We start from the raw sequence: 20113 nt of genomic DNA, 5'->3' as shown, positions 1-20113 counted from the left end.
CTCCATTTACAAAGTTCAAACAGTCGATCCGAACCGTTCATCTTGTTCTACATATTAAAATGTGCTTAGAGACCAAATTTTATATTTTTTAGAATTTTTTACTATTTATTTAGATAGGTACAAAATCACTGTTTTTGGATGGTCCAGATGCAGTGATTTTGTACCTATCTAAATAAATAGTAAAAAAAATCCAAAAAATATAAAATTTGCTCTCTAAGCACATTTTAATATGTAGAACAAGATGAACGGTTCGGATCGACTGTTTGAACTTTGTAAACGGAGATAGAGATGTGGAGTATGGTTGGGATACAAAACTAATAGTGCATTTTAACCCTTCTCTATTATTTGTTCCAACTTGTACATTCCAAGCACAAACCACAAAATTTCGACCTTAATTGTTTTGTCAAAATTCAAACTTTCCAGAAAAATTCCCTTATAATTACTGTATTTCTTTGGAGTAGAACTAGGGTGTTCTTAAACTCACTAAGGTGTTAGGTGAACTTAATTCCAAAATATATTATATTAGTTTCAAACAACAAATGTGAATTTTCATTTTGAGAAAGTTTGAATTTTAATGTGAAATAGATGGATTTCTGGAAAGTTTGTTGACCTTAATTGCTTTGTTTCCTAACATAGTACTGTAACAAAGTTTGAATTTTACCTTCAATTTTTATTAAGGTCATCTTTTTTATGTCGGGTTTTAAGAAGAGGCAGACTTCTAAATCACGAATTTTAGATCACGTACGCCCATGAAAGATCAAATTTTCAAACGGCATTTTTAATTTAAAGGATGGAATTTCAAGGATAGCCAGATATTTCAAACAATGGCCATTGATTTTTTTTTCTAACTGAAAACATCTATGAACTGAAATTTAAAATTACGGCCTTCTTTAATTTTGAATTTTATTTATTACTTGTAAGAGGTTAAATTTAAACTTTTACAATTTGTAAATAAAAAATTTCGGGGCTCATGAGCCACCATTTTCATTAGACAAAACTCTCCTTCAAAATATATAAGAGAGGATGCTACATTCCTTTTAATGACGCTCATAATTAAGTTACCGGGCAAATTAAACTCAAAAGCACCTGTCAATGATAAAAGAAAAGTTGCACGGTTAATTTGTTAAAGAATAGACTCGACACGTATATACAACCACAACACAAAAGCAACATTACAACAAGCACCCACAAATATAGAGAAAGAGAACTATATTTAATTTATGGAAATAGACGGAGCTAAAAAGATACAAATCCTCATCGACTACAGTAGCATCGATGGGAGAAGAAAATTTTGAGTATAAATGTATAAGCATTGTGCGTTTGTGATTTAATTCAAAAGAAGGCAAATATAAACTATTGATAGCCAGAATATGGGAGTATTTGCCTCCAATATATATATATATACTAGGTAGTTCTGAATATCTCTAGTATAATCTCCATTTTGATTTTTGAGCAAATTTACTTCCTTTATTCATATAAGAACTTCTAGTTTGCCACTTATTATCTCGTTCCATTCTTGTAAATTGTGTTCATTTACTGTTGTTCTTACCGCAAAATATTTCAGGAAACTTGAGCGTTTGATGCACTGAATGATTGAGTGCTCGCAAACTGCTCCAAGGAGTTCATGCGTTCACTGCACCTACTAGCTGTATATTGAGGGTAGAATTTCATCTATCCTAGTGCATTCATACACAGATTAGAGCGTACGCGCGTTAAGCTCTAGTTCGACTCATGTGTTCACCCGCTTACCATATGTTATTATGTTGACTGATTTTGCTGATGATGTAGTTATGCATTTCATTAACAAAATGGGCTGTATGCCTTTTTTTTCTTAATATAAAAGTATAAAACACGCTTAATATGGCTTGCTGCATTAATTTGGGATAGAATACGGCTTTAATTTGGATGTAAAATGAGACAAGATCATACCCAGATGTTAATTAAGTTAGGTGCAAAATCTCCTCTTATCTAGATATAAAATTAGAGCAACATTTAAAAGTTTTGTCCGGAGTAAGTATAATTATAATTAACTTATGTTTAGTGATCTAATAACTTATTACTATTTTTTTAAGGAAACTGGTGATTTTACCACCTGTTCAGTGTTCATTAATTATATGAAACGAAACTTCATATCAAATCCTTAACAAAAAAATAACAATTAAAAGAAAAAACAGCAAACCCTATAACTCAAACACTTCACTAGGAGCTAGGTACATAAAATTAATATATCTCAGCATAATTTAATTAGGAAGAATTAGTCTTTGGTCTAGTGGTAGAGGGATATAGTCTTTATGTAAGAGATCATTGGTTAGAAATTTGGATAGAAAAAATCTTTTGTTATATTAACAAGAGTATTAAATAATGAGGAGGGTTCAAATGCCTCCATTTTTTGTGCCTCCACCATGCCTCCATTTTTAAAACTCCAATAATTCAAAATTTAAACCTTAAAAGTCAAAATAAAACCGTTGGATATGATCTACATCATTTTATCTACGCACGTGTAAAAAATTATGACATTTCAATTTTATTTGGGTAGTCATCAAGAGCTTGTAAAAAACGTACTAATGTGGATAATTTCTAGATGTTGATTTTTGAACTTATTGATTAACATAAAAATAAAATTAAAATGTAATAATTTTTTATAAGCACATAGAGAAAATAATATAGATCACATCTAACGGTTTTATTTTAACTTTTAAGTTTTAAATTTTGAGTTATTAAAATTTTAAAAAATGGAGGCATGATGGAGGCACCAAAAAATTGAGGCATTTGAACCCTCCTCTTAAATAATTTGGTGACTTGACCTCCAACCTTTACCAAAAAAAAAACAAAGGTATAATTTAATTAAGTGAATACTGGAGCCTTAAAAGACCAACAGAGACCCAAACACTGTAAAGGCGATCAAAAATATCAAACATTAAGCAACCACAAAATTTTAATGTGATATTATACTGTATATCTTTGGAGTAGAACTAGGGTGTTCTTAAGCTCCCTTAGGTGAGCTTAATTCTAAAATATATTATATTAGTTTCAAATGACAAATCTAAGTCATTGAAATCCATCTACTTCACAAGTAATGAATTTACATGCAAAGATTTTAAGTTTTCAAATTATTTTAGTATAAAGTCAAGCGGTCAAAATTATTTTTTTAACACTTTTTGACCACTTAACTTTATACAAAATTAATTCAAAATTCTAAAAACTTTACATGTAAATTCATCACTTGTGAAGTAAATCGGTTTCAACGGTTTAGATTTATTGTTTGAAGAGCTAATAGGTTTTGGAGTTCTACTCCAAAGATATAGTTCTTGTTATTTTTTAAGTAAAGTGTATAACAAATGAAAAGGTATCAACTATATAAAGAGGTATAACAGTACATTGTATGACTACAGGGATCCTCTGATCCTGGTAGCACCCATGTACAGTTTTTTTACATCAATATATCTTAGTGGACTCCACTTAACCTTCAAAAAAAAAATATTATATAAATGTATGAAAAAGAATGAACAATAGCATTTGGAAATGTTAGGCGTGATTTTCTGTATTTGGAAATGTTTTTTCAACAATCAGTCATGAATAATGATCATAATGTGGCTTGCCAAAGAATATACTTAAAAAGTAAAATTAATCAACAAGTACTATAACTGGTATATCAATACCTGCCTATATTAAAACTTCAATTTTCTAACCTTATGGCAAAACAGATGACGACAAACCTGCTATGAATATGCACAACATAGACTTCTGTTTGAAATAATTCTCAACTTTTTTGCAAAGATTAATAGGAATTAAAAATTGTCTACAGAAGAGTATTTAATCAATTGCAAAACAGCTAATCGCTTAATAATACTCTATCCATCTATTAAACACAGCGATTTATTTATAACACTGATCCATCCATGCTAATGCATTCAAATTACTGTGTTCAAGCTGAATTTCAGTTCGTCAAAAGCATAATATTAATATGCTCCCAAACTGAATTTCAACCATTTGAAATGATCACCAACTATTTCCAGAAATATTTCCTTATAAACAGTATAATATCACATTAAAATCATAATAACAGGGATTCCTCTCTAGCCCACAAATTAATAATGTTATTTTAGATTAATAATGCATTATTATTTGTTCCAACATGTACATTCCAAGCACAAACCACAAAATTTTCTGAAGGTGAAACCCGACATGATTTACCCCAGAACCGAGTTGTCTAAATGGGGACACCAAGTATGTAACAACTTGAATGTGTAAATAACTAGCTTGAAACCTACTTATCCATGATCTAATGCATGTGCATATCAAAGTATTTACAGGTGATAACTACACCATCAACAAAAATCTGACAATTTTTTTCAACAGCCGCCGCTAGCTGGTTCAATTGAGCTTAAGAGACCGTTGCGCCTAAGCTGCATGCAATACTCCTCCGCCTCAGCCTGGGAACAGATAATCACAACTGAGAGCCCGTTATGGTGGGCCTCTTGCATTATATTCACGGCAATATCAACTGTCATTCCGGGGATAACCTTCATCAAGACCTGAACCACATACTCTCTCCTATTGATATCATCATTGTGTAGAATAACCCGATAAGGTGGTGTCATTTTCTTTCTTTTCCTGAAATTTATAATTAGTAAATTTTCTTAAGTGACACATGTGACCATCTCAGTTCCGAACAAAAAGGGACTTCAAAAAAAAAAAAAAAAGAAGAAGAAGCAAAAAATCTGGGTCTGTCGAAAAAGAAACAATGACCACATTGCCCTTATTTTGATTATTCCTTGACAAATTAACCCATTCGGACAAACAATAACAGTGTTCCCCTCAAAATAAGATTCATATCTCCTATACCCATTCCCTGTAATTTTTTGTGTCACCTAATGCCGTGAGAAAAAGTTGAAAGAATAATAGATTTGCATAAAGATAAACAACTTTAATAGAAGAAAGAAGTATTCCTAAAATCTAGTTGATTTTCACTTAAATTTTTTTTGAAGGTTGGCGGCAAAGTTTGCCATCAACAATATATTGATAAAAAAGTATATTTACATAGATTTTCACTTAAAATTAGGTTTTAATGAAAATAAGGAGAAATACTGAGTAAGTCTGTAAAAAGATTTGAAAAACATGTAAAAGTGGGAAGAGTTATTTACTTGAGATCAAATTCAGAATCACGGCCTGGGGTAGATTTTTCTTTGACAGGTCGATCCAACACACCGCCACCTTTACCTGGAGCGGTTGCTGACAAGGCTGTAACCATAGCTCCACTTACACACAGAGGTCTCCCCTTGTACAGAGAAAACTTATCCCCTTAAATATAGAACAAACAGTAAGAATGAATTTCAAGCTATCTTTCTGGGTTAGTAGAAATGAAATTAGTAGTGGTCAGAAACAGAAATTGTTAGATTATCAGTCAGATTAATTTGAAGTACCCGCTTTATACTTATTTAGAATTTACTTGGGCATCAAAATATATCTATGTCAAGGTTCAAATAATCTCTAAAACAGATCCAATAAGCCTATAATAAGAAACTAATGTTTTTTTAACCACAAAAAGAAAAGATAAATTAAATTAGCACCAATTGGTATGCAAACTGTGGGCATAATTTAAACCAAAATCTGATTTTGCAACAAGACCTCTTAAAAGAAAGTCATGTTGTCACTTCTGACAAACATTAACTTCAATATTGGCCAAAATTTAATGAAATCAGCTGAAACTAGAGAAACGGATCCATATCCTCCCAGGTACCTGACTCAACACAATTGAAATGGACGGCCCAGATTTAATTTCAGCCGGTGCCTGCTCAGGATGGCGTAGGGGGCAGTATTATTTGTGCTTTGAGATTCGTGCCAAGTTAAAAATTTCAATTTCAGGCCGTCTGATTCAATTGTACTCGGTCAGATACCCTGAGCGGATGTGAATTCAAAACTAGACCAGTCTGTACTGCAGACTTGCTAAGTAACCAAATTTGACTTTGGTCCAAAGAAAATTCAAGGGCCAGCTCAACAAATCTGAATTCAGAACAGTTATTGTCCATCAAATTACTCACAGGCAATGCAGGATACATCAAATAAGCTGAAGTTACACTATTCATACATGATACATCAAAGAAATCAAGTACAGAGACTAACAAGGTCGAAAAAGGGAGGGGGGAAGGAAGATACCTGGTTTAGAATTTAAGAAGTGAGTAGGCGAGAGAGGGATTCGATTGTAGATAGCCGTCTCCATGGCCATACCCACAGAAGCAGCACCAATCCTCACCTCGCCTCGTATTTGGATTTTCTTTCTTTTTTTCTTCCTGGGCGACTTCCTGTTCACTCCTAAAATCTCACAGAAGCGCACATTTTTTTGTGGAAGGAAGATGACGAACAAAATAATAAAACAAATTTCAGCAGCTGCGATTTTTTTACGCTCCCTCCTCGGCCTCACGTCAGATCAGTTTTTAGTAAAAAAGAAGACGAGTTAACTCGGCCCAAATAGGCCCGTTATGTTTATTTGTGATGGCATAAGTTTACATTCCATTTCTTTGGGCCTAATGTTGGGTTCATTCGGCTGGAATCCCAATTTAAGTGGTTTTACTTAAAAACTATGTGCCATTTTTCTTCTCCAATTAAGTCAAGTCCGAATTTGATTAAAAGTGCAATTCGAACAACTGTCAGTCAGCATAGCCCCAATTTAATTCTGTAGCTTGATTTTAATAAAGCAAGGGAACAACTGACCAATATTTGAGTAAAACAGTCCTGAACAGAATAAAGAAGCAATATGAAAACTGAAGAATGCAACAATGGATCCATGTTCCCACAGAACAAAGGGGATCATTAATGGGTCAAATCTGTAAATTAAATACAGTTAAAGAGTTGTTCCGGTGGGCATCAGACAAAATTCAATCTAATATCGGCTCGAAGTCATTTGATCTGCTTTAAGATTCGCTCACTCAAATTTAAAATAAATCATCTGCATAAATCTTAAAGCGGATCGATCGAAACACCCCGATTCCAATACACAGAGCTATTTATTCATTGATTGTTGAAAGTAATAAAAACAAGGGAAAATAACAAATAAACAAGAATTGTTTAGGAGAACTTTTGTATGCATATGCATTTGTGGCAACATTAGAGTACTAAATAAATGAAGTTCTATTACTATGATGCAGATATTGCTTCTACATGATTTCTATTTCAGGGAAAAACTAATTAACTTTGATCATTAGGGAAGTTAATCAAATATGTTACAAAAGGAAATCTTCATGATTTTGATAAAAGATTAGAAGGGCTAACTTCCAGTTTTTCATGATTTTGTATTAATAAATTCATTTTGCCCTTCATAATTGGTTATTTTTTGTGAACAACCAAGAAAATATATGTTTTTTCCACAATTGGTTTTTTCTTGCCTTCAAAATTAATTTTGAGTTTTTTCAAATATGTTTTAACAATCCCCATAAAACTAATTAATAAGGGGAAATTTCATGTATACCCCTCAAAAACTTCAATATTACGTATTTTTCCCTCTAAATTTTGAAATTACGTATTTCTCCCTCTAAACTTCAAAAACTCACATATTTACCAATTTTATTGTCTTTTATATTAAAACTAATTCTAAATTTATAAAATACCTACTTTACCCTTCATTAAAAGTATGAAATACCCCATTAAACCCAAATTTGAATCTGAAGAGTTCCTATACTGTCTGATCCGAGGGCATCGCAATAAGATTATTGCATGTTCGCTTCAAGATTCACGCTAATCTAGTCTGCACGGATCTCAAAGCAATTTTGATCCGCATGCAACACATTAAAATCTGTGCACATTGCTTCAATATCCGTGTGTGTTCGTTTCAAGATTCGTGTTGATGTAGCGCGCACGGATCTTAAAGCAATTCGAACGGTAGAGGAACCTTCAGATTCAAATTGGAGTCAGATGGGCGTATTATGTTTTTTTAATAAAAGGGTAAAATAGGTATTTTATAAATTTAGAATGTGTTTTAATATAAAATACAATAAAATAGATAAATATGTAAGTTTTTGGAGTTTAGAGGGAAAAATATGTAATTTTAAAATTTAGAGGGGGAATACATAATATTGAAGTTTTTGAGGGGTATACTCACCCCCGATTAATAAATATCAAATATCGGATTGTGTAAAAGCAATGATGAATTTGATCAAAGCAAATGATGATATTTATTGATCCAAATTGAATGATTGATAAAATCAAATAGCTCTTATTTTAGAACAAATTAGATTGTATATAAACAAAGTGTTAGATATTTATATTACGTATTGGTGAAAGATTTTATAAAATGTGAACTTCATTATGTTTTGTGCATCAAGGTCATGTTTGATTGTGGAGTAAGAAGTGGAGTAAACATCTTGCTCCACACTTAAGAGTCAAACAAGGAGTAACATGTTTGGTTGTGGAGTAAGAGGTGAAGTAAACCCCTTACTCCACGCTTAAGAGCCAAACAAAGTAACATGGAGTAAAAGGTGAGCTAATTCGGAATAAGTTACTCCACCTCTCTAGGTGGATTAACTTACTCCACCTGCAGAATCCACTATCATAGACTTGTGCTCATCTCTTAATATCTTACTCCTTCATGTCGATTAATTTAATTCATGGTATAAACTACCAAACAAAATGTAATATATGAGGAACAAGATAGAGTAAGCAATTATGAACAAACCAAATACAAAAATAATAAAACAGTGAACCATGATATAAGCAAGAAAAAAATGGGGCAGAAACAAAACAAATTACAATTTCACATGAACTCGGTTAGACTGGGGACGTAGGAACATTAACCCCGCTCTGCTGCCAGAGATTAATAATATCAGTCGCCTGATTAAGCAGGATAATCATTCTCTTTTGCGAAACCCATTTTTTTTCCTCCAGCACTGCTTTCAGCTCCTCCCAGGCATCTTTCCTTGGCCAAAAATAATACGGTGTGAGTGGTATAGTTCCTTTACCACGTAACACCTATTAGAAAGACAATGTCCAATGTTAATGAACTGCAGTATGACTGTCTGAGAATATTAGATTTCTAGTCCTATTAATATCGAGTCATATTGTAGGGTATTCGGAATTCCTGACAGCTAATGAATATGTATTTTGCATATTACACACCATTCCCAAGTAAATTAATCAGGTGATTTTGAGGTAACATCCGATTTTTTAGATTATGTCAAACATCAAGAGTTATTAACACACTTCTTCCAAGAAACAAAACAAGTTCAAACAAAAATTAGAAAGAAAAAAAAAAGATAACATAGAGTGTTACCTTCTTAGGCTCAGACTTCAAAGTTTCTATTTACATGTCAGTAAGGCAATTTATCTTAATAAAAGATTAGAAGGGCTAACTTCTAGTTTTTCATGATTTTGTATAAATAAAATCAATTTTGCCTTCATAATTGGTTCTTTTTTTGTAGACAACCCAAGAAAATGTTCTGGGAAAGTTGCAAATTTGAGAAATGCCCTATTTTTCTTTTCCCAAATAATGCAAAAGATGGAAGAAACTCCCAGACAGATAACTAAGTAAATAAAACTAGATAAATATAAATAATAAAATAAAATTGGCAGTAAATTTAGTTTAGATCACCATCTCCAACGCAAGACCTATGTTCTTCTCCATCCAAATAAATTTGAGCACTATGGGGGGCCGTATAGACACAGAATGGTCCTCGTCATCCTCTCCCTCCTCATACTCTCCCTCCTCATCCTCTTTTTCCTCATACTCTTCTTCTTCTTCTTCTTCTTCTTCCTCAGGCACCATGAATTCTTCCCCTTCGACCTGAAAAATTCCCACCCGAGACCCATTCGATGAAATGCCGCAAAGAGAGAAATAGAGAAGAGCAATGTACAAAACAAAGGTTAATAAATTGAAACAACGAATACCTGCAGACCTCCAATTGTCACTTCTAACCTTCCTTCTTCTTCTTCTTCTTCTTCTTCTTCTTCTTCTTCTTCTTCCGTTTCACGAGAATCAGCTCCAGCGGCCAACTGAAATCTTCTACAAAGGTGAGATGGCTTGAAAGGGGCGACGTGAAGAGAGGGTTTAGCGGTGGTAGTAGAAACCGAAACAGAGAGGGGTTTGCGTTGGATAAAATGGCGACGGTGTGAGGGGAAAATAGAGGTGGAGGCAAGAGAGGTGAGGCGGGGAACGGATAAAGATAACATTTTCGCTCACCTTCTTTTCTCTGCTATGCTATCTCTGGATTAGTAGAGGGGAGGGGAGAAGCAGAGGCAGAATGGAGAAGTTATTGGGCTTTTCTTAGCTCGAAAACAATTAGGCCTTATAAGGCCTGGATTTGGGTCTGTAAGCTTTGTCGGGCCCTGAGGCCTGTTTGACCTGAATTTCAGATTTTAAGTTGCTCTCCAGTTGATCTCTAACTGGAGACGTTCCCGAACACAAGTCACAAACTTGTTAGCAACCATGATGGGATTTAAAAAGGTGTTCATCCAATATTTGCTACAACAATATTGCTGGCTTAACCAATTCTCATCATGTTGCAGATTTTTTTAACAAAATTGCACATTAAAACTTCAATATTTGTCGTACACTATTTTATTTCTTGCATAATATGTGTATATATAATTACTAATTAATATAGTTGTACATAATAATTTGCTAGATATATAAACATGCATGAGATGTCCGTATTAAGACTTAGCAATTAATGGATCAAGTTCTGTGGATAATTAATTACTGTACATGTTTGCATTTTTCTTGATGAAAACAGTTTGCATTGTTTAGTATATAACTTTTGTAAGGATGTATATGTGATTCTTTATAAATTGGAATTATAAAGATGACAATTAATACATTGTTTAGTATATAACTTTCGTAAGATATATGATTTTTTTTCCGTTGTTTATTATACATTCATACATACATATATATATATATATATAGAGAGAGAGAGAGAGAGGAGGGTTCCAAAGCCTCATTTTTTTCATACCTCATCATACCTCATATTTTATATCTTCATTTTTTTCATATTCAAAGTCTAAATTGTCAATCCGAACCGTTCAACATGATATCCATACTAAAATATGGTTAGGGATGAAATTTTATAATTTTTTACTATTTTTTAAGATGGGTAGAAAATCACCGTTTTTTGAACAGTTCAAAAACAGTGATTTTGTATCTATCTTAAAAAATAGCATAAAAATTTCAAAAAATATAAAATTTCATCTCCATGCATATTTTAGTATAAATATTTTGATGAACGGTTCGGATCGACAATTTGGACTTTGAAAATGAAAATATAAAATATGAGGTATAATGAGGTATGAAAAAAAATGAGGCATTGGAACCCTCATATATATATATAGAGAGAGAGAGATGGGCTATGGTGCATTGCAATGCATGGAGGGGTTTGTGCATTGGACCATAAATCTAAAATTCAAAATTTAAATGACCGGTCCAAACCGTTCATCTTGTTCTCCATATTAATATGTGCTTGGAGACCAAATTTTACATTTTTCTGAATTTTTTTACTATTTATTAAGTATTTTACAAAATTGTTGATCCAACGGTGGCTTAACAAAACAGTAAAATCAGCAGCCACCGTTGGATCAACAATTTTGTAAAATACTTAATTAATAGTAAAAAAATTCAAAAAAAATGTAAAATTTGGTCTCCAAGCACATTAATATGGAGAACAAGATGAACGGTTTGGATCGGCCATTTGGATTTTGAGTTTTAGATTTATGGTCCAATGCACAAACCCCTCTATGCATTGCAATGCACCATAGCCCATCTCTCTCTCTCTCTCTCTATATATATATATAGAGAGAGAGAGAGAGATAGGCTAATATGCTTTCGGTAGCATACACACGATCAAAATTTGAAATTTCAAATTTTAAAAAGTCGATCTGAACCGTTCATCTTGTTCTCCATATTAATATGTGCTTGGAGACCACATTTTACATTTTTCTGAAATTTTTTACTATTTATTAAGCCACTTTGAAAATCGCTAATCCAACGGTTTTACTGTTTTGTTAAACCACCGTTGGATCAGCAATTTTCAAAGTGGCTTAATAAATAGTAAAAAAATTCAGAAAAATGTAAAATTTGGTCTCCAAGTACATATTAATATGGAGAACAAGATGAACGGTTCAAATTGACTTTTTGGATTTTGAAATTTCAAATTTTGACCGTGTGTATTTCAGCTCATATGCTACCGAAAGCACATTAGCCTCTCTCTCTCTCTCTCTCTCTCTCTCTCTATATATATATATAGAGTTAGGCTGGGGTGCTATGGATAGCATAGTGGCCTCTATGCTACGGCTCAATATTCGAGTTTTCAAAATCCAAACGGTCGATCCGAACCGTTCATCTTATTCTCCATATTAATATCTGCTTGGAGACCAAATTTTATAATTTTCTGAATTTTTTTACTATTTATTAAGCCACTTTGAAAATCGCTAATCCAAGGGTTTTACTGTTTTGTGCAGCCACCGTTGGATCAACAATTTTGTAAAATACTTAATAAATAGTAAAAAAATTCAGAAAAATGTAAAATTTGGTCTCCAAGCAGATATTAATATGGAGAATAAGATGAACGGTTCGGATCAACCGTTTGGATTTTGAAAACTCGAATATTGAGCCGTAGCATAGAGGTCACTATGCTATCTATAGCACCCCAGCCTAACTCTCTCTCTCTATATATATATATATATGAGAATATGCATTAATTGTCATTTTTATAATTCCAATTTATATTTTTTTTTGTTCGTCATTGTATGTAAGAGGACAATTCAAATCTAGTTCCTGCTTAATTATTCACTTCAAGCATATCTTAAGATGACTGCATGTATATATAAGAAAATTAATCTTATGTCCTTATATATGAAATGAAATGTAATATATATCTCCATTCTTATATTATGCACGTAGTTGTCCTCATCCGCCAATAGTTGTGATTAAAAGATGAATTTTCAAATTGAATATTTGCTCTCCAATTACATAATTTGTCTTTTTTGATTACATACATGTATTTTATGGGAAGAAGTCTTAAAAACATACTCGCCACGCAGACTACTACATGATTTGTGACAATTAAAATTGACTGAATTCTTAGAAATCTGTTTCCTTATTTCTCTGTTTCATTTCTCTTTTTCCTCTATAGTTTCGACAATGAAAATGAAAATAATCATATCTTTCTGAATTTTGTCTAGAGCTACTGTATCTTTGTGAATTGATGAATTGTAGATCTTGTGCTGATAGAAACAATAGTATTTGATTAGGAGAGAAAATAAATAATATCTAGAACTTTTGTGTAGAGAAATTTTCATTGTTAAAATAATTTTCATCAAGAATATATATGTAGAGAAAATTCTTATTTGATTCATTTAATAACATCTTTCCCATTTTTGTTTCTTTAAAAATCATTTCTCCTCTAAATCATTTAATGACATGTGTTGTTTGTGAAGAAAATTAGATATTAAATCGCAATGATACTTCAATATTTTTTTCAAGTTATATTTGATATGTTTTTTTTTCATTTGTTGTTGTTTCTTTTATTGTTATTTATTATTTGAATTTTCGTTTTTTTTTTCATTTGTGCCTTTTATTTTCATTTAAATATATATTTTTTTAATTTTGTGCGAATTTCAAACAAAAATGTATTTTCATATTCTATTTAATCTTATAATATGTCTCTGTTGCAACGGACGGGTACGATACTGGTATGATACTAGTAATACGTTAATGATATATGAAATGAAATGTAATGTATATAAGAAGTTAATTTATGTACCCTTATATATGAAATGAAATGAAAAGTTCTTTTCGTGGCTAGTATTCTGTACTTCACCTTTCACCTGATGGTCTAACACAGTTTTGCTAACAAATATCAATTTATACCAGCAAATTATAAGGCATTAATTACTACTCACAAATAACATAAAAAAGGTACGATCGTCATAAATCAGAGGATCAGATCATGAATAAATTAATAGAACTTCATATCCAACTGCAAATAGTATTCTTTTAACTGGTATTTTAGGGTCATACAAATGATAATGCTACCGATCGATACTTCAATATATATATGTGGCAAAGGCTTCTATGGATATAAGGATCTATTTGTAAAATGAACATAATTTTATTTTCAATTATTTAGAGAAGTAATTAATAATGCAGGATCTAGAGCTCACGCTAATTAATTTAAATTGCTAGCTATATAAATTTGCTTAAATAAAAAAATGCAAAGGTGATCACCATTAGTCCATAATTACTTAAGTTAATATTGAAAGGATTAGATAATGAGATCTAAATTTAAATAATTATTTAATCATAATGAGAAGCCATGCATATATATATATATATATAGAGAGAGAGAGAGAGAGAGAGAGAGTAAGGCTTGGGTACGTGCTATGGGTTGCATAGAGGACTACAGTGCTACGGCTCAATATTCGAGTTTTCAAAATACTAATGGTCAATCGAACCGTTCATCCTGTTCTCCATATTAATATGTGTTTGGAGACCAAATTTTACATTTTTTGGAGATTTTTTACTATTTTTTTAAATAGGTAGAAAATCAAATATCTGAATGGTGCATAATTTTTTAGATCAAGTGATTTTCTACTTATCTAAAAAAATAGTAAAAAATTTTCAAAAAATATAAAATTTGGTCTCCAAACACATATTAATATGGAGAACGAGATGAATGGTTCGGATCGACCGTTAAGATTTTAAAAACTCGAATATTGAGCCGTAGCACCGTAGCCTCTATGCAACCCATAGCACCCAAGTCTTAAATTTTCGTCATGATTTTTAGATATCATTAAAAGTAATTAATGGCCTAATTTGCCCTCGATTTATGCATTTATCAAAAGCGTAAAACCAAAATTCTCTTGGCTTCCAAATTAAATGATATGCCATGCAAACAGCCTCTGAAGGACTCATCAAATTAAAGAGTACACACGTTATAACAATAGGATTACAATATCCACAGCTAATCCATACAATAAGAAGTAATAATAATAATAATAATAATAATAATAATAATAATAATAATAATAATAATAATAATAATAATAATAATAATAATAATAATAATAATAATAATAATAATAATAATAATAATAATAATAATAATAATAATAATAATAATAATAATAATAATAATAATAATAATAATAATAATAATAATAATAATAATAATAATAATAATGCAATGCTACCATAATTAGTATTAGCAGGAAAAATGGAAAATCCATAAAAAAAAAAAATTAAGGGGCTTTTAAAAGGAGAGAAACAATCGCAACTACGTACAGAGATGAACAAAATTGTTACCTTATGTCTGCCAGATCAAAAAAAAAAAAAATTACGGTATTATATGGTAGCAAGTAGCAACTAGCAAATATCTTTAAAGAATATATAACACTAATATTCTAGATTTAATCAATTTTACAATATTATGTTCATTTTTTTTAAATGCATGCATGCATTGAACAGTTTTTGAACACATGAGTTTAGACTTTAGAGTGTCAAAAAAAAATTCAAATACAAATTTATGGAGTTAGGAGTGTAACTCAGTTGAATGCACCTAAAATCGCTTGAAAACATGCATTCAGGATCAATTAAGATACCAGAACTACTGCAACAAATGTGTTAGAAAGTCCTGGCATATGTTTTGAAGTTCATTTCCTAACTAAAACTAAGACACTCTAAATATACATATTCAACTAGAAGTTTAATTAGAGGTACTGAATAAATTTTGCAAGTAATTATATAATTAGATATTTGAAATTCGGAGTAGTTGTATATATTCTTTATTACATTAGTACATGCATGTATAACAATGGGACAGTATTCTCGAGAATAAAAAAATACTATTGTCGAGGTTACATCGACAGAAACATGTTATTTCTGAACATATCAGCAAATACTGAAAAGAGTATCTGCGACAATACCGTCAACAAAAAGTACTTTTATCCTCGCAGGTACTGTTCTATTCTTGTAGTACACAAGTCTATATATTAAACAGAGCGTGTCTAGCTAGTGGCGAGTTCCTATAGCATGTAGCGAGAAGTTGATCATGCATGGCAGTACATGAGACCAAATTGGCTTGCATGCACAAAGAAAAATTCATTGTTTGCAAAACAAAGTAAAACATCACACTTAATCGACATTAAATTTTCAATCTCCTACTATGACCTTTATAAGGAGATCATGAACCATTTATACACCCCCCCAACACCGTACCATGCATGTAAACCCCCCCTTTCTATCTTTGATTTCTTTACCAAACCAGGCAAACACAAGGAATAAATAAAACTTTCCCTTGTATATTTATATCCCCTCCCCTCCAACAAACCCCAAACCGAAGAAGACACCAAACCCTAAACACACTTTATCGAACTCCAAAATCCAAACACCTATACCCTAAAGGAAAAAAAACCCAAAGCCCAACACACAGTTAATTAATTAACTACGACTACTAATTAAAAATCAGTAAATCCAAATTTATATGGAACCTTGTTCTTGCACATTGTTCATCCTCTGCCGCTTGATGCCGCCACTCGAGGAGGATGACTCTGATGAGGTAGCTTTCCGATCCATCACAGAACGGAGCGCTTCTTGAATCGAAGCAATGTATTCATGGTGTTGACCAAAAGATACATCATGAGCATCATCCTCGCCAGCAATAATAAGAACATTTTTCACACGACCACCGAGGGTTGTGATCTCGGCCTTCCGTGTGCGTAATTTCAATGATTTTAGGGTACGTACAAGGTCGGGAATGAGGTCAGCACGATCTTCGCAACATAAGGAGGCCCGCACAAGCAAGTTTCCTTCTGTGTCACTCGTGGGGTCCACTGTCAGTTCATCTGCTTCGGTAGGTAGAGCTTGACAATCTTCTTCAGTGATGGATGATGTCTGGCGTTTGAGCTCTTTGACATGCTCTATCACCTCTGCAAGGAGTGATGCTTTATCGGTCTGTATTAACAAGCTGAACAATTAGATTATATGTAGATGTATATATATCAAAGGTTGCTGTGAAATTGAATTTCTTGAAATTAAACAACAATTAGAAAACATCCCAAAATCAATCAAATAACAATTTGCTATATAATATATATTGGTCGTTCCAGCCTTCCAGGAAATTAAAGCATGAGAAGATGCCTCCAAATTGGCATACTGGGTTTCACTAGCTCTCCAGGTTAAATGGTTTTTCAAGTTTCTGAAATATATATATATATATATATATATGGTTTATCAAACAAAATAAAAACAAATAAGAAAATCCTTCAGTAGAATCTCCACCTGCAGCTTTATATGTTTCCCATAACCTTAGAATTCAACAACTGATGTATGCGACTGATCCACCTGAACTGGCAAAATTAATTAAGGGGATGATTAATGCATGCTTGCAACAAGATTATGCACAAAAGCCATGAAAATATACAGGGTATGAACTGCTTAAAATATCCAAAAAGTACAATGCATTACATTTGCAAATATTTTGGTTCAAATTTGAAGCTTATATATACATATACGGCGTGAACCTAAAAGTATTAATAAATCATGCATTAAATACTTACAAATACATTATCAAAATATTAGTCTTTAGAAATGATTGGCTCATATATGTTAATTAGATGACTTTGATTCAGAATTTGCTTTTAGTTTGGCTACAGTTCGTGCGTTGACTCATGCATTGATTCTACCATATTTCATGTACCTTTTTCCCATTGGTCTGGAGCGTAAATTGAAATTTGCGCTTTGGCCGCGTGTAGAAAAAAGGCTTAAAACTGTGGTGGCTTTTTTCCTTGTTATCAGCATCTGATCTGGCATGAGCGTGTATTTTTGGACACTAGTAGCACAATTTTGTTTTTTCGCAAAGAGCAGCAAGGAACAGTTTTCCAGCAAATCTAATTTGGTGAAAATTTCTGTCGGATTCTCTGGTTCCTCTTTATCCCATCACAGATTTTAACAAGGCGGCTCCTTGTCAGCTGTTGTCTTTCTTATATATATATTTTCCTAGGTTTATTTTCAGGCTTCCATTTCCGAGGAATTAGAGATGGGTGCAGTTCGATAAGAATATATTCAATGAGCTTATAAAAATAGTAAGAAAAAACAGCATCGAAACACTAGCTATAGCTAGGTTTGCTCGTTTTCGTGCTATCTCATCCTATATATTATTATAGGTCGGATAGGATGATACTAATTTACGAAAATTTCTTGAAGAAAAGTAAAAATTCCAAGCTAACTATCTAACTAACAAAAACCATATATTAAGACGATTATATATATGTTAATAAACATATGCATCATCGAAGAATTTTATTGCACTTTCAAATGAAATATAAAACCTCGAATATATCTTTTGGAATGAAATTCGAAAACAACAACAAAGGATCAATATTTCAACTCAATACCAATTAGAAATCAACTTCTCTAATCAGCTCGAATTCAAACCCTAGTTATTCTAAAAGAATGAAATCTTAATTCTTAAGATCTCACTAACAATTTCACATGATATAATAATTAATTACCTTAGTTGTATTCGGGAGCATACTGCGCAGCCTCGCAAGATGGCTGTTGATTCTTTGGCGACGGCGGCGCTCAGCCTCGCTGTGGCTCTTCGAGGCGGCAAGCGCCTTCGCATCCATCATTTCCTTCGCCGTCATCTTACCAAACTCGGCATGGAGGGTACCGAAGAGAGACATTGGCCCCAGTCCCTTACCTTGCAAAACCCCTTCATAGATCCCGGTCTGATCAGCGCATGTGCCAAATATTGCACCGTCATGATATCCGAACTGATGATGATCTCCAGTGAAGGGGAGGCCGTGAGGAGCGGTGAAGTAGGGAGAGGATATGGGATGCACAGAGGGAAGAAGAGAAGCAGCTTGTGGCCATGGTAAAGCGCTAGCTTCGCCTCCACTAGCGAGAAGCAAGCTGTTGGTGGGGGTGTGAAAGCTTTCTTCCCACATATCCTATGTCGAATGTGGAACTCCACTATCTCTCTCTTTCTTTTTAGAATCTCTTTTGATCGATCTCTCTATCTTCCTTTCTTTCTGTCTTTCTCTCCAACTTTTCTAGTCAAATGGGGTCTCCTTTTAAGCTGCTCTTTAGTGGAGGGAGCTATAGAGTATAGACTATATGATCAAGCGATTAGAAGGGGCTCGTGTACGGCACTAACAGAGAACTTTTGCGTTATAATTTCATCTCCTTGCGCCTTTTCTTTTATTTTATACATATATATATTTTTTTTATTCAATTTATCTTCTCTCTCGCTATCAGAGGTGATGAGTTGAGACTTGAGAGGAGGAGGAGAAAACTGAAAAGGGGGAAACCGACCAACGCTGATCAAAAGTTGTGAGAATGAAGGGAAAATAAAACTAAAAAGTATGAGAAGGGGGAAAAGTTGCACCTGATAAAAGAACCACGTTTTGTCCCCTGCGCCTGCTTGGCCTGTCGCTTTTTCTCAGATCCACGCCTACACACTTACACACCACATCTCCTCTCTCTCTTTCTCTCTCTTTCTCAGTCCCAAGAACGACCAAATCATTTTGCTCTCTCCCTACCTATATAGTTAGTCTCTCCCTCCCCTCTCTCTCTCTCTCTGTAAGTCTAATCTGGCCTACTTGTTATGTTGTGTTATGTGCGAAGTAGAGTTACTTAAATGGTGCTTAAGTGCATAGTTAATTACTATATTGAAGTTGTTTAATTTTGATGTATAGGAAATAGGTGGGTTGGGTTGGGGACACGAGGAGAGGCGCAGTTGGGTTTGATTTGGCTAGGTATAATGTATAACTATAGAAGGACATGCATGGGGTTTTGTTTGTTTAATCGGAAATTAAATGTGGTCTATGACTCTGAAGAGGAAATGATGCCACCACCACCATCCACCATTCATGGCCAGGTGGGGCCCCCTTGTAAAGTCTTATATGTAAGCACCACGCTATCCTGACGTATCTAGGTGTGCCTGTATATAATCCAAATTTTTGTCTCACTGACAGATTGGGCTGTAAATATTTAATGACAGATTCATAAAATAAAATGCTATCTACATTTTTATAGCCGAGTTACTGATAAATTCAGTGTTTCATACTTTCAGCTCACACAACACCATATGACAAATAATTATAACTGCCACAGAAAAATGTGTAACCC

At 33.0% G+C, this 20113-nt stretch overlaps 3 protein-coding genes across 4 annotated transcripts; all 3 read right to left on the bottom strand.

The window, feature by feature from the left end:
- Positions 1–4077: 4077 nt before the first annotated feature.
- LOC144573896 (Ribosomal protein L12/ ATP-dependent Clp protease adaptor protein ClpS family protein) lies at positions 4078–6415 on the bottom strand. Its single transcript, XM_078323676.1, has 3 exons — positions 6157–6415; positions 5145–5301; positions 4078–4614 (listed from the first exon to the last, which is right to left on the bottom strand). The coding sequence occupies exons 1-3, from the start codon at positions 6224–6226 to the stop codon at positions 4353–4355; spliced, it is 489 nt and encodes a 162-aa protein (XP_078179802.1). The 5' UTR covers positions 6227–6415; the 3' UTR covers positions 4078–4352.
- A 2191-nt stretch (positions 6416–8606) lies between these two features.
- Positions 8607–10211, bottom strand: LOC144574349 (uncharacterized). 2 transcript variants are annotated; one of them, XM_078324295.1, is made up of 4 exons: positions 9960–10211; positions 9877–9929; positions 9581–9772; positions 8607–8961 (listed from the first exon to the last, which is right to left on the bottom strand). In XM_078324295.1, the coding sequence occupies exons 1-4, from the start codon at positions 10156–10158 to the stop codon at positions 8761–8763; spliced, it is 645 nt and encodes a 214-aa protein (XP_078180421.1). In that variant the 5' UTR covers positions 10159–10211; the 3' UTR covers positions 8607–8760. The 2 variants fall into 2 exon arrangements, with proteins under 2 accessions (XP_078180421.1, XP_078180420.1); XM_078324294.1 differs by having other exon boundaries at positions 9877–10210.
- A 5873-nt stretch (positions 10212–16084) lies between these two features.
- Positions 16085–19494, bottom strand: LOC144573895 (transcription factor bHLH30-like). Its single transcript, XM_078323675.1, has 3 exons — positions 19371–19494; positions 18493–19277; positions 16085–16933 (listed from the first exon to the last, which is right to left on the bottom strand). The coding sequence occupies exons 2-3, from the start codon at positions 18928–18930 to the stop codon at positions 16460–16462; spliced, it is 912 nt and encodes a 303-aa protein (XP_078179801.1). The 5' UTR covers positions 18931–19277; positions 19371–19494; the 3' UTR covers positions 16085–16459.
- Between the last annotated feature and the right edge of the window lie 619 nt (positions 19495–20113).

This window comes from Carex rostrata, chromosome 22 (assembly GCF_964058835.1).
Source record: "Carex rostrata chromosome 22, lpCarRost1.2, whole genome shotgun sequence".
Taxonomy (NCBI): Eukaryota; Viridiplantae; Streptophyta; class Magnoliopsida; order Poales; family Cyperaceae; genus Carex; species Carex rostrata.
This window is presented reverse-complemented; position numbering and strand designations above follow the sequence as displayed.

Coding starts and splice junctions, on each gene's coding strand:
- LOC144573895 (XM_078323675.1), bottom strand. CDS start 18,930: ATGTGGGAAGAAAGCTTTCACACCCCCACCAACAGCTTGCTTCTCGCT. Junction 16,934..18,492: donor TGCTCCCGAATACAACTAAG/GTAATTAATTAT, acceptor TTGTTAATACAG/ACCGATAAAGCATCACTCCT.
- LOC144573896 (XM_078323676.1), bottom strand. CDS start 6,226: ATGGCCATGGAGACGGCTATCTACAATCGAATCCCTCTCTCGCCTACT. Junction 5,302..6,156: donor CTTCTTAAATTCTAAACCAG/GTATCTTCCTTC, acceptor TCTATATTTAAG/GGGATAAGTTTTCTCTGTAC. Junction 4,615..5,144: donor GATTCTGAATTTGATCTCAA/GTAAATAACTCT, acceptor TATAAATTTCAG/GAAAAGAAAGAAAATGACAC.
- LOC144574349 (XM_078324294.1), bottom strand. CDS start 10,158: ATGTTATCTTTATCCGTTCCCCGCCTCACCTCTCTTGCCTCCACCTCT. Junction 9,773..9,876: donor TGACAATTGGAGGTCTGCAG/GTATTCGTTGTT, acceptor GGAATTTTTCAG/GTCGAAGGGGAAGAATTCAT. Junction 8,962..9,580: donor TAGGTCTTGCGTTGGAGATG/GTGATCTAAACT, acceptor TCTTTCTAATAG/GTGTTACGTGGTAAAGGAAC.